Source organism: Dasypus novemcinctus, chromosome 8, assembly GCF_030445035.2.
Source record: "Dasypus novemcinctus isolate mDasNov1 chromosome 8, mDasNov1.1.hap2, whole genome shotgun sequence".
Taxonomy (NCBI): Eukaryota; Metazoa; Chordata; class Mammalia; order Cingulata; family Dasypodidae; genus Dasypus; species Dasypus novemcinctus.
The window spans coordinates 83801402-83815156 of record NC_080680.1 but is presented as its reverse complement, the minus strand read 5'-3'; the positions used below and the strand labels follow the sequence as shown (position 1 = coordinate 83815156).

The 13755-nt window shown below is 40.5% G+C and overlaps 1 protein-coding gene across 1 annotated transcript in view; it reads right to left on the bottom strand.

The window, feature by feature from the left end:
• Positions 1-13755, bottom strand: part of LOC101414066 (coiled-coil domain-containing protein 180-like) — an 85782-nt gene that overhangs the window by 51274 nt on the left and 20753 nt on the right. Inside the window, 2 exon segments of the mRNA XM_058302126.2 lie at positions 1122-1295; positions 13491-13613. Coding sequence (XP_058158109.1) covers positions 1122-1295; positions 13491-13613 — 297 coding nt within the window.

The following is a 13755-nucleotide window of genomic DNA, read 5'->3' as shown; positions in this document are numbered from 1 at the left end:
GTGCTGATGCGCGCAAGGAGTGCCCTGCCACGCAGGGGTGTCCCCGTGTAGAGGAGCCCCACACGCAAGGAGTGCGCCCTGTAAGGAGAGCCGCCCAGTGCGAAAGAAAGTGCAGCCTGCCCAGGAATGGTGCTGCACACACGGAGAGCTGACACAACAAGATGACGCAGCAAAAAGAAACATAGATTCCTGGTGCTCCTGATAGGGACAGAAGTGGTCACAGAAGAACACACAGTGAATGGACACAGAGAGCAGACAACTGGGGTGGGGGGAGAGGAGAGAAATAAATAAAAATAAATCTAAAAAAATAATAAAAACGCTTTATAAAAAAAAATCAGATGCTAAGTGAGGGCACGTAGGGGAGGGGCACCACCATTCTCCTCAGGGGCAGAGGACTGGCTAGCGGCAGATGCTCCATAACCCGTCTGTCATGCACACTCTCCTACAGATACTTTTGGTTCTAGAAACCACTGCACAGCCTGGACCTGACTTTGGGAAACCTCCTCTACTCCCTATCTATTCCCATGACCAGCAGAGCCTCAATTTCTCCATCTGCACAAGTTTTATAGCTTGAGGTTTTACAGTTGGGTTTATGATCCGTTTAGAATTCATTTTTGCTCATGGTGTAAAGTATGGTTTGAAGTTCTTTTTTTCCCTATCTAAATATCCTCAATTTCCCCAGCTTTAAAAGGGGGAACCCTTGATTCTATCACAAAGCTAACTTTTCTCCCTATAGCCTTCCACGATGCAATAACATATTTCTCTTGGATAGAGTGATTTATAGGGGAAAAAAATTACATGAACTCTTAGAATTCATGAAATACCCATCAAGCATGTTCAGATCCTTTCCAACCTTCCTTGGTTTCCTGAGTGGCCTCTGCTGGGAGGAGGCTGCTGGTCACAGTTTTGGGTGTTCTATTCTGGTGGTGACCACTGCCTGCTGTCCCCTGTGTCTGACCCATGCACGAACCACCCCCCTTAAAGGACAAGGCTGCCTAACCCACATGCTCTGGCACTTGTCTGCCTGCTCCCACCTACTTGCTGCCCTGGAGTTTCCCCTGGGCTAAGTGTCCGTCTGGCCCCCAATTCTGTGGAGCTGCCCCAGGTCATGATGGCAGCACCTGGTTCTCCAGGGTGTGTTTCTGCCGCTGCTGTTCCATCCTCTTCTCAAGTTCCAGCTCCTGCACTGACAGTATGCTCTGGTGTGCCTCCCATGGTTGAACGGCCTCCTGGAAGTAGCTGAAGAGATCCAAGCTCTGCCACTCTGTCTGCTTTGCCAGGGCCTCAAAGGATTTCTGCAGAGATGAAAAGCAGAGAAAGGGCTTTGAGAACAACCCAGCCAGGGTGAGGAGGAGGACCCCACTCATGGGGTGCTCTCGCTAGCCAAAGGGAGCCCCATGTCTCCAACTACTGGCCATCACTGCCTAGACACCACCCCTCAAGTCAACTCTGGGCCACACCTTGACTCACAGCCCTCCATACTCAGGGTGTGTCTCTGGTCTGTCCCAAGACCAGGCCCTCAGTCAGGCTAACCCTGAATTCTGGTCTCTAGATTGGTCCCATGTCCCAGTGAGGCCTCTGACACACAGAAGGTGAAGTCTGGGGCCTAGAAGAAAGAAAAACCACTGCCAGAATCCACCCTGGGCACATAGGCATGATCCTGGCCAGCAGCATATTTCCTTCTTTGGAGTTCCTTTGACTGACAACATCTGAACCAAACACCATCACCTGCTATTAAGTCCCCCTGCCCCCAGCTTTATTTTTCTTTTAAATATTATGTGTCTTATGCCCTTACCTGGATCAGGGGTTGGAAAACTATGGCCCACAGGACAAATATGGCCCTCCACCATTTTTTGTATGGCCGTGTGAGCTAAAACATACTTTCCTTTTTTTTTTTCTAAACAGCTTTATTGAGATATAATTTACATATATTACCATTCAACCATTTAAAGTGTTCAACTCAATGTTTTTTAGTATATTCAGAGGTATGTGCAACCATCAGTACATTGAATTTTAAAACATTTTCATCACCTCTAAAAGAAACACCAAACATGTTAGTTACCCACTCCCCTTCCCTTCATCACCCCCAGCACTAAGAAACCATTAATCTACTCTCTGTCTTTACAAATTTCCCTAATTCTGAATAGTTCATGAGTAGAGTCATAAAATATATGACAGTCTTTTGGTACTTGCTTCTTTCACTTCTCATCATATTTTTAATGTTCATTCATGTTGCAGCATGTCTAAGTATTTCATTCCTTTTTATGGCTCAGTAATATTCCACTGCAGGACTACTGCACATTTAGTTTATCCATCCCTCAGTTGATGGGCACTGGTTTGTTTCCACCCTGTGGCTACTGTGCACAGTGCTGCTGTGAACAGTCATGTAAAAATATTTGTTTGAACACCTGTTTTCAATTCTTTTGGATATATGGCTAGGAGAGGAATTGCTGGATCATATGGTGAAACTCTATGTTTAACTTTTTAGGGAACCGTCAAACTGTTTTCCACAGCATTTGCACAATTATACATTCTCACTAGAAATGTATGAGGGCTCTAGTTTCTCCACATTGTTGCCAACAATTGTTATTTTCATTGTGATTTTTAAATTTTTAATTTATTTCTCTCCCCTTCCCGACACCCCCACACACACGGTGTGCTCTCTGTGTCCATTTGCTGTGTGTTCTTCTGTGGCTGCTTGTTTTCTTGTCAGTGGCACCCAGAATCTGTGTCTTTTTTTGTTGCACCATCTTGCTGCGTCAGCTCTCCGTGTGTGCAATGCCATTCCTGGGCAGGCTGCGCTTTTTTCGCATGGGGCAGCTCTCCTTATGGGGTGCACTCCTTGCGCATGGGGTTCCCCTACGCGGGGGCCCCCCTGCGTGGCATGGCACTCCTTGTGCGCATCAGCACTGCGCATGGGTCAACCCACCACACAGGTCAGGAGGCCCTGGGTTTGAATCCTGGACCTCCCATGTGGTAGGCGGATGCTCTATAAGTTGATCCAAATCCTCTTTCCTTCACTGTGGTTTTGTTTTGCATTTCCCTGATGAGAGTGATGCTGAGTATCTTTTCGTGTGCTTAACAGTCATTTGTTTATCTTCCTTGGAGAAATATCTATTTAGAGCCTTTGTGCATTTTTCAGTTGGGTTGGATTTTTATTATTGAGTTGTAAGAGGTCCTTATGGGAAGTGAACTTTGCCCAATGGATAGGGCATTTGTCTACCACATGGGAGGTCCGCGGTTCAAATCCCCGGCCCCCTTGACCTGTGTGGAGCTGGCCCATGAGCAGTGCTGATGCGCACAAAGAGTGCCCTGCCATGCAGTGGTGTCCCCCGCGTAGGGGAGCCCCATGTGCAAGCAGTGTGCCCTGTAAGGAGAGCCGCCCAGCATGAAAGAAAGTGCAGCCTGCCCAGGAACGGTGCCACACACACGGAGAGTGGACACAACAGAAAAAAGGAAAGAATATTCCCTGGTACAAAAAGGGAAAGAGACTTCCTCTTTCCTTCTTTTTCTTACAGCAATTATTTTTAAAACGTATAACTAAGTTTTTTTCTCTGTCCCCTTTGAAACATATGTAAATATTTTCTTCAAATGTTAACCAAGCACCTAGCAAATTTCACCAGTCAAGAATGTTCCCTCGAGTATGGGCCATGATGTGGACCATTGACCATGAGGTGCAGAGGTGCCCAAAGATGTACTTGCTAAATGCAATGGATGTGTCATGATGATGGGAAGGAGTGTTGCTGGGGGGGGGGAGAGGTGGGGTGGGGGTGGTGGGGTTGAATGGGACCTCATATATATATATTTTTTAATGTAATATTATTACAAAGTCAATAAAAAAAAAAAAAAAAAAGAATGTTCCCTCAAGGAAGGAAACCATTTCTCTGAAATGTAATCAAAGAGGGTATCTCTCAGTTTCCTGGAATAGAGGAGCATAACTTTGAAGGAGTGCCTGGATTTAAAATGTAACCCTACCTCTGGTCTTAAAGATATGATATATCCTGACAATACACATGTAATGAGTTGCAAATCCTTAGGTACATAAAAAGGGTCGACTTTCTTCCTGTCTTTACAATTTTATTGGCAGATTGCCTATGATATATCACATCCAGGCTTAATGCTTATTCAGTAATAACATTGTTATTTTTCTTTCTCTTCTACTTTTTGGGTAGGTTTTTTGGGTCGGGGGAAGGTATTGTTTTTAATTATATTTCCGCATTACCTGCATGCCACCACCAGAATGCTACAGACTTTGGAGAAAGCATGGCCTTGTTGACACCTTGATTTTGGGCTTCCAGCCTCCAACAAATTCCGGTTGTCTCAGCCAACCAGTCTGTGGTATCTGTTATGGCAGACCTGGCACACAAAGACTCCATCTTAACAGTATTAAGTCTTCCAATCCATTAACACAGTATGTCCTTCCATTTATTTAGGTCTTCTTTAATTTCTTTCAACGTTTCCTCATTTTCAAGATAATGTTTTCCATTTATTTTCTCAGATTTATTCTTTTGTATGTGTGAGATTAGAATGGTAAGTGATTTTACTAACCATCTTGATTTGCTTGAGCTTCCATTTTATCCAGGGAATTACAGAGAAGAAATGGAGGGTAACTCAAGTAAGCTGACATACCAACAATCCTTTGCAGTGGTGATAAAATCCCCTGCCCCAGCCTGGGAGGAAGAACTGTAACAAAGAGTTCAAACTGACACCAACAAGGCCTCCTGACCTTCACCAGATGATTACAATCTTATAGCCACATCCTGCTTGATTAACAAACTGGGCCTCAAGGACACCCTGCCCAAACAGCCCCCATAGCTCCCGTAGCCCACACACTTTACAGAACACATGTACTAACCATAAATCATGTCCTCTCTCTTCCATTCCTCTACAACCTCTCCTTTGTCTCAAGCAGCCATATAAGCTCCCCCAGCTCACCCTTTTGAGCAGAAACCTTTTTGGTGCTGCTCCTGCATTAATGCAACTTTAGCTCAATAACTTCCTCTGCACCCCTTTTAAAGTCTGTTTGTTTTATTTTAGTGTAACATACGTTATTCATTTTGATGCTATTGAAATTTTAATTGTATTCCTAATTTCCTTTTTTGATTGTTCATTGCTAGTGTATACTACAAGTGATTTTGTACATTGATCTTGTATCCTACAACCTTGATGAATTTATTATTTTCAGTAGGTTTTAGTAGATTTTTTTGGACTTTCTATATAAAAGACCACGACTCTGTGGATAGAGTTTTACTTATCTAGATGCATTTATTTTGTTTTGTTGCCTAAATGCTTTGGCTAGAACCTCTAATACAATACTGAAGAGAAGTTAAGAGAGCAGATCCTTGTTTTATTCCTGATCTTAGGGGAACATATCCAGTCTTTCACAATTAAGTATGATGTTAGTTGTGGGGTTTTCGTATATGCCCTTTATAAAGTTGGTTCCCATTATTCCTAGTTTGTTGAAGATTGCTTTTATCATGAAAATGTTCTGGATTATTGTCACATTCTTTTTCTGTGTCTACTGAGATGATAAGTGATTCTTTTTATTCTATTTATATGATGTTATGTATTAATTTATTTTCTAATGTCAAACCAACGTTGCCTTCCTGGGATAAATCTTACTTGGTCATGGTAATTCCTTTTATATGTTGCTGGATTTGTGCTAGAATTTTGTTGAGGACATTTGTGTCCACATTCACAAGAGATATTGGTGTGCAATTTTCTTTTCTAGGGATGTCTTTGTCTAGTTAAATTAGGGTAATATTGACCCCCCAAAATGAGTCAGAAATGTTCCATCCTCTTCTATGTTTTGGAAGAGTTTGTGAAAAATTGGCATAAATTCTTCAAATGTTTGGTAGAATTCAGCAGTGAAGTCATGAGGCCTTGGACTTTTTTGTGGGTAGCGTTTTTCTTTTATTTCCTTTTTTTTTTAAATAATTCAAAATCTTTCCTTGTTATAGGTCTATTCAGAGATTGTCTATGTCTTCTTGAGTCAGTTTCAGTAGTTTACATCTTTCTAGAAATTTGTCCATTTCATCTAAGTTATCTAATTTATTGACATATATTTGCTCATAGTATTCTCTATGATTATTTTCATTTCTGTAAAGTCAATAGTAATGTTTCCTCTTTCATTTCTGATTCCAGAGAGTTGAGTCCCCTCTTTTTTTCTTGATCATTCTAATTAAAGATTCATCAATTTTGTTGATGTTTTCAAAGAACCAGATCTTGTTTTCACTGATTTTTCTCTATCATTTTTCTATTCTCTATTTATCTCTACTCTCATCTTTATATGTCCTTCCTTCTGCTTGTTTTAGGTTTAGCTTGCTCTTTTTTTCCAGTGTCTTGAGATGGAAGGTTAGGTTATTGATTTGAGATATTTCTTAATATAGGCAATTATAATTATACATTTTCCTCTAAGCACTGCTTATGCCAGATCCCATAAATTTTGGGTTTATTGCCATTGTTCAGAAAGTATTTTCCAATTTCCCTTTTTATTTCATCTTTAACCCATTGGTTAGTTAGGAGTTTGTCATTTAAACTCCACATATTGGAATCTGAGCCTCCTCTTGACATAGAGGTGCAATGGACACAACCAATCCAATGTCCACATAGAAGAGGTGGCATTGGATTGGGAAAAGTGGACATGGTGGACGATGGGTATGGGGAAGGGCAGGAAGAGATGAGAGGTGGGGGCGTATTTGGGACGTGGAGCTGCCCTGGATGGCGCCTCGGGGGTGATCACCGGACATCGTGGATCCTCACAGGGCCCACTGGATGGAATGGAGGAGAGTATGGGCCATGATGTGGACCATTGTCTATGAGGTGCAGAGGTGCCCAAAGATGTACTTACCAAATCCAATGGATGTGTCATGATGATGGGAACGAGTGTTGTTGGGGGGGGAGAGGGGGGGTGGGGGGGTGGGGTTGAATGGGACCTCACATATATATTTTTAATGTAATATTATTACAAAGTCAATAAAAAAAAATAATAATAGTAAAAAAAAAAAAATAAACTCCACATATTTAAGAGTTGCCAAATTTAAAAAAATTACTGATTTCTAGTATTATTCCATTGTTATCAGAGAACATAGTTTGTATTATTTATATCCTTTTACTTTAATTTATTGAGGTTTCTTGTATGACCTAGCATATGGTCTCTTCTAGAGAATGTTCCATATATACTGGAGGAGAAGGCATATTCTTCAGTTACTGGGTGGAGTATTCCACAGATAACTGTTATGTCTAATTGGTTTATAGAGTTGTTCAAGTCTTCTAATTCCTATTGATTTTCTTTCTAGTGGTTTTATCTATTATGGAAAGGGGAATTGAAGTCTCCAACTACTGTTGTTGACCTATTTCTGCCTTCATATTTGAAACTGTGTGCAGGAAAAGTTGGTTTGTGGAGATATCCTCTGTTCCTATACCCTTTTCTTCTGAGCTTAACAGCAGGGCATATAACCTGAGCATGTGCAGAAAACTGACTCTTGTCCTTTAATGACCTTTGAGACATCAGGAACACAGGTCACCTCCCTTGGAACCAAGATTATGAGGACGGGGAGACATTGGAAGTGAATCAAAGGTGAGGTCCTTCAGTAAGGAATACCTGGTCTAAGATTCATTCTATCACTTATGCAAAGCTCTATACTTAACCAATTGGATTATGCTAAGTCAAACCACGCCAATTCTGTCCCCATCTCTTACCTCTCATTTCCAGAAACATTCTCCCTTAACCATTAGATTGGGGAGAGAGCTTTGAGTGTGGCCTCCTGTCTCCATGCTGGTCAACCCTGCATTAAAGCTCTTTCTTTAGTCAAAATCTTAATGTAATTGCATTGGTCTCTACGAAGAATGGGCAACAAGCCCTTGCACGGTAATAATTCCATCAGTTTTTGCTTCATGTATTTTGATTCTGTCATTAAATGCATACGTGCTTATAAAGATTATATCTTCCTGAGGGAGTGACTTTGTTTATACTTATTAAAAAGTCTTCAGTAACATTATTTTGCCTTAAAGTTTATTTTGCCTGATATTTGTATAGTCTTTCCCATTTTCCAGTGTTTGCTGTTTCAATGATACTTTTTGCATTTTTTTAAACATACAATCTATTGGTATTTTGACTCTAAAATGTGTCTCTTGTAGATATCATGTAATTTGGTCTTGTTTTCTTTTTTTTAATCTAGTCTAATGAATTAAATTGTTTAATCTATTGACAATGCTAATTTTGTTTTTATATTCCTCTTTTGCATAAGTGGACATTTACTAATGAAACTTTTACATTTCTTTGATTTCTTTCTCTATATTCAAAAAAAATTTTTAGGGGTTGCTCTAGGCTCACCGTATATTGGCATACCTTGTTTTATTGCACTTTGCAGATACTGCATTTTTCAGAAAAGGAAATCTTGCATCAAGCAAGTCTATCGGCACCAATGCTGCATGGAGCAACTTCTAGTGGCGCCATTTTTCTAAGACCATACTTACTTTGTGTCTCTGTGTCACATTTTAATTAAAGTATGTACATTGTTTTTTAAGACATAATGCTATTGCACACTTACATGCACTGGAAAACAAACTTGTGTGACTTGCTTTATTGAGATATTTGTTTTATTGTGGTGATCTGGAACTGAACCTATTATATCTCTGAAGAATACCTGTACATCTTAACTTATCAGAATCAACAGCAGATTAATATCTGCTTAATTACAATGAGAAATAGAAATGTGACTCTTCTACAGTTTTGCTCTCTTTTTTCTACTTTTATGGGATTATAAAATATTATACATTATAACCCAACAATATAGTGTTATAATTTTTATTTTACCATCTGTAGTCATTTCCTTAGCACAATACAGCTTTGTTCTACCCATTTCCTCTGTGGAATTATTGGCAAGTATATTACACTTCTATATGTTATAGGTTCAGTAACACATTGCACACATATTTTATGACATTGCTCTTTAAATTGGTTAAGAGAAGGAAAGCGAAAATATGAATTTATACTTTTATAATTACATTATTTCATGGTGTTCTTCTGTGTGTGTGTATGTGTGTATTTTAATTACCACCTGGGGTTATTTGCTTTCACCGTGAAAAATTTAATATTTCTTTTTTTCTTTTATTTGAGGTACTGGAGGCTGGGGACTGACCTTGGAACATTGTTTGTAGGAAGCTGGGACTCAAGCACTGAGCCACATCAGCTCACCTGAGTTGCTTTTTATGTTTACTTTGCTTGGTGTTTGCTTTTGTGTTTTCTAGGAGGCACTGGGAATCGAACTTGGGACCTCCCATGTGGGAAGCAGGTGCTTGGTTACTTGAGCCAAATCTGCTCCTCTAATATTTCCTGTAAGGTGAGTGTGATAGCTCCAAACTCTCTTTGTGTTTATCTGAGAATGTCTTTATTTCATAACCATTTTTGAAAGACAGGTTTGCTGGACATCAGACAAATTTTTTCTTTGAGCACTCCATTGTTTCTGCTGAGAAAACAGATGTTAGTCCTATTCAGGTTTCTCTGTTAAGCCAAGAGACATTTTTGTCTTTCAAGATTATCCCCCTTGTTTATTATTTTCGGCATTTGTACTATGATGTGTCTATTTGTAGATCTTTTTATTTATTCTATTGGGAGTTAATTGACCATCTGGATGTGTAGATTATTGTTTTCTCAATAAATCTGGGAAGTTTTCAGCCTTTATTTTTTCATACATGGTTTTCTACTCCTTTCTTTCTTACCTTTCCTTTTGGTTACTCCCACGATATATATGTCTGTATGCTTGGTGTCCCACATTTCTCTGAACCTTTTTTATTTTCTCATTTTCTTTTTTTAATTTTTTTAAAATATATATTTTATTTTTTATTTTATTTCTCTCCCCTTCCTCCCTCCTGCCCCAGTTGTCTGTTCTCTGGGTCTATTTTGTTGTGTATTCTTTGTCTGCTTCTGTTGTTGTCAGCGGCACTGGGAATCTGTGCCTTTTTGTTGCATCATCTTGATGTGTCAGCTCTCCGTGTGTGCAGTGCCATTCTTGGGCAGACTGTACTTTCTTTCACGCTGGGCGGCTCTCCTTACAGGGCGCACTCCTTGTGCGTGGGGCTCCCCTACAAGGGGGTACACCCCTGCGTGGCAGGGCACTCCTTGCACTCATCAGCACTGCATGTGGGTCAGCTCCACATGGGTCAAGGAGGCCTGGGGTTTGAACCACAGACCTACCATGTGGTAGACGGACGCTCTAACCACAGGGCCAAGTCTGCTTCCTATTTTCTTATTTTCTTTTCCCTCTGTTCTTTGGCTCATATAATCTCTATTGATGTACATTCAAGTTTGCTGATTCTTTCTTCTGCCAGTGAAAATCTACTGTTGAGCCCCTCTAGTGATTTTTTTTATTATCAGTTATTGTACTTTTCAACCACAGATTTTCCATTTGGTTCTTTTTAATAGTTTCTATTTCTTTATTTATATTCCCTAGTTCCTGTAACATTGCCATCACCTTCCTGTATATATTTATTCAGGATTTCCTTCTTTAGTTCATTCAGCATGTTTATTTATTAAATCTGACATGTCATCTCTCTCACAGGCAGTTTCTACTGTCTACTTTATTTCCAGAATATAGGACATACTTTGTTTTTTTGTCCATGTCTCATAATTTTAAGTTGGAAATGACATTTTAGATTAAAAAATGTAGCTACTCTGGGTACTGGACCTCATCCCCCAGATTTGTTATCATTTTCTTAATTATTTGTTTAGTGAATGGTTGGATACATTTAGTGAAGTCTATTTTCCCCTACAGTGTTAAGGCTGGGATGTTGCTCCTGAGGGAGCTGCATCTTTGGGTATACCCTCAGTAACTCTTGGAAGACAGTGGTTTAGGTAGGGTTATCTTTGTCTCTTTTACTGGCAACATGCAGCTGTTAAATTCCAGTACTTGCAGGCCGATTGATATATTGTTTTCACCAATTCCAGGGGTACAAGTCATTCATTATCCAGGGCTCCTTGATTTGTATCATTGTTATATTTCTCTACCTTCTGTTGCACATGTGGTCAGTTCTTTTGGGAAGAGTTGAGGAGCTCTCTGCTTTATGGCCAGCTTCTCTCTTCAAACCAAATTTCTGGGACAGGGATCTGAAAATCGGAGTGGAGATAATGGCTCCTCACTTTAGAAGCTGAGCCCCTGTGTATGTGCAGAATCAACCTTAGGTCCTCTCAGCTTGCCTCTCCTAGAATGGAACCACTGACTGATGAGGTGAGGTAAGGGTGGTTGTGAACCCCAGTATTCTCAGCAGGCTGCATTTAAGGCAGAGTCTCTATTCCATGAGTGGGGCCTGAGTGGAAGCAGAGAGCTCCCATCTTTAGACAGCACCTGGAATTTAGCCTCAGCGACAGCAGGTAGCTGGGGGCAATATGAGAAATGCTGACCCTGCTCCTGATAGGGAGCTGTGGGGAGAGGAACTTCTGTGTTATTGGCTCCAGCAGTCTAGAGCAGTTTCCACCTCACTGAGCTAGGCAATGCGAGAAAGTGAGCAAAGACTCTCGGTTTTCTCACCTAATTCTCTCTCTCTGTATATATATATATACATATGCATATATGAAAGAAGTCATGAATTTACAAAACGATTCTACATATTGTGTAGAATTCCCATACAATATCCCTCCATCAACACATTACATTTTTGTGGAACATTTGTTATAGAATATGAGAGAACATCATCAGACTATTACCATTATCATCTATAGTGTACGTTTGGTATATTTTTTCCATACCCCCCTATTATTAACACAGTTCCTTCTTTGACACTGATGCAGGAATATTACAATATTGCTGTTAACTATGGTCCATAAGTTACATTAATGGATTTTCCCCATGTTCTCCATATTCTTACCACCTTGTAATAGTAATGTACATTTGTTCTAGTTCATAGGTGAACATTCTTGCATTTGTACTATTAACCACAATCCTCATCCACCTCCAGGTTCAGTCTTATTCATTCCCTAGATCATTCTCTTGCTTTCTTTAACTGACATTTACATCCCTAGACTACCCCTTTCAGCCACAATTCCATTTATAAACGAGCTGTGTTAGTTATACTCACTATAATGTGTTACCACCAACTCTATCCATTTCTACACTTTTACAATCAAGCTAATTAAAAATTCTATGTACATTAAGCATCAGTATCCCTTCTCAGCCCTCATTCTATTTCCTAGTAAGCTATAGTTTAGGTTTTACCTCCATGTGTTTATTCTTCATATTTAGCTCATATTTTTGTGTCTGGCTTATTTCACTCAGTAGAATGTCTTCAAGTTTCATCCGTGTTTTCATATGTGTCCCAATTTTGTTTTTTCTTACAGCAGCATAGTATTCCATCATATGTACATACCACATTTTGTTTATCCATTCATCAGTTAATAGCCACTTGGGTTGTTTCCATCTTTTGGCAATTGTGAATATGCTGCTATGAACATCGATGTGCAAATGTCTGTTGGTGTCACTGTTTTCAGCTACCGGATCATATGGCAGTTCTCCATTTAGCTTCCTGAGGAACTGCCAAACGTCTTCCACAGAGGCTGTGCCATTTTATATTTCCACCAACAGTAGAGGAGTGTTCCTATTTCTCCACATCCTCTCCAGGACTTATTGTTTTCTGTTTTTTAAATAATAGCCATTCCATGAAGTGTGAGATGATATTTCATTGTGGTTTTGATTTACATTTCTGTAATAGCTAGTGATAGAGTAGTTTCTTATTTAATTCTTGCAACTTTTCCTGAATAGGTATTCCTTTCTTTGTTATCTACCCTTAGTACCAGTTCTAGAGGCTTTAAATAATTGCTTTTATGTAATTTTCACCAGTTTCACTGAGCAGTCTCCCTAGCTCCTTAACCTGTCTACTAGAAGTCTCTCTACACAGAGTTTTTACATTTTTAATGGCTGAAAATATCAAAAGAAGAATATTTCATGAGATGTGAAAGTCATATGAAATTCAAATTTCAATATCCATAGATGAAGTTTTACTGGGAGCACGGCTATGCCTATTTGATTTAGTGCTTCCTATGGCTGCTTTTTGGGACAACAGTAGATTTGAGAAGTTGCAACAATGACCATCTGACTCACAGAGATGAAAATATTTACTCTCTGTACAGAAAGAGTTTGCTGACCCATGTTCTAGGGCATAAAAATATCTTGGTGGTGAGGGCTTAGTGCTACTATATAGCCCTTCAGTACCCAGGGTCAGCAGAGCTGGGGGAACACGCACTGCCTGACATTGTTTCCCAGTCGGCTCTGTGTAGCACAGATAATGGCAGGCAGCTGCAGGAGTCAGAGAGATCAGCCCTGGAGGGCCCGGCACAGAGGGATGGCTTCAAGAAGAGCTGGCAATGACAATGGTGAGTGGACACACTAGTGACACACTGGGTCAGAGGCCCCAGACTCTACTCTCCAACTCCAGTGACCCGAGGTGCCCACCGCCTGCTATGCTGATCCCCAACATGGGTGTCCGCAGCTACATACGTCCATCAGCTCCAGCTCCTCCTCCACCTTGCTCTGGAGCATTCCCACCATCTGGAAGAAGGACGGGCTCACCACGTTCTCTGCCTCTTCCTCTGTGAAGGCTTTCCAGTCCAGCAGCTGCTTCTGGAAGATGGACCACAGCAGAACCTGGCTTAGGGCTCAGAGGTAGGAAGCTTGGCCTTCCCCACAGGCCTGTCCCTGTCCCATTCCTTTCATCCTTCCCATAACAGTACTGGACATAGTCCATCTTTATGGGCTTTGCACA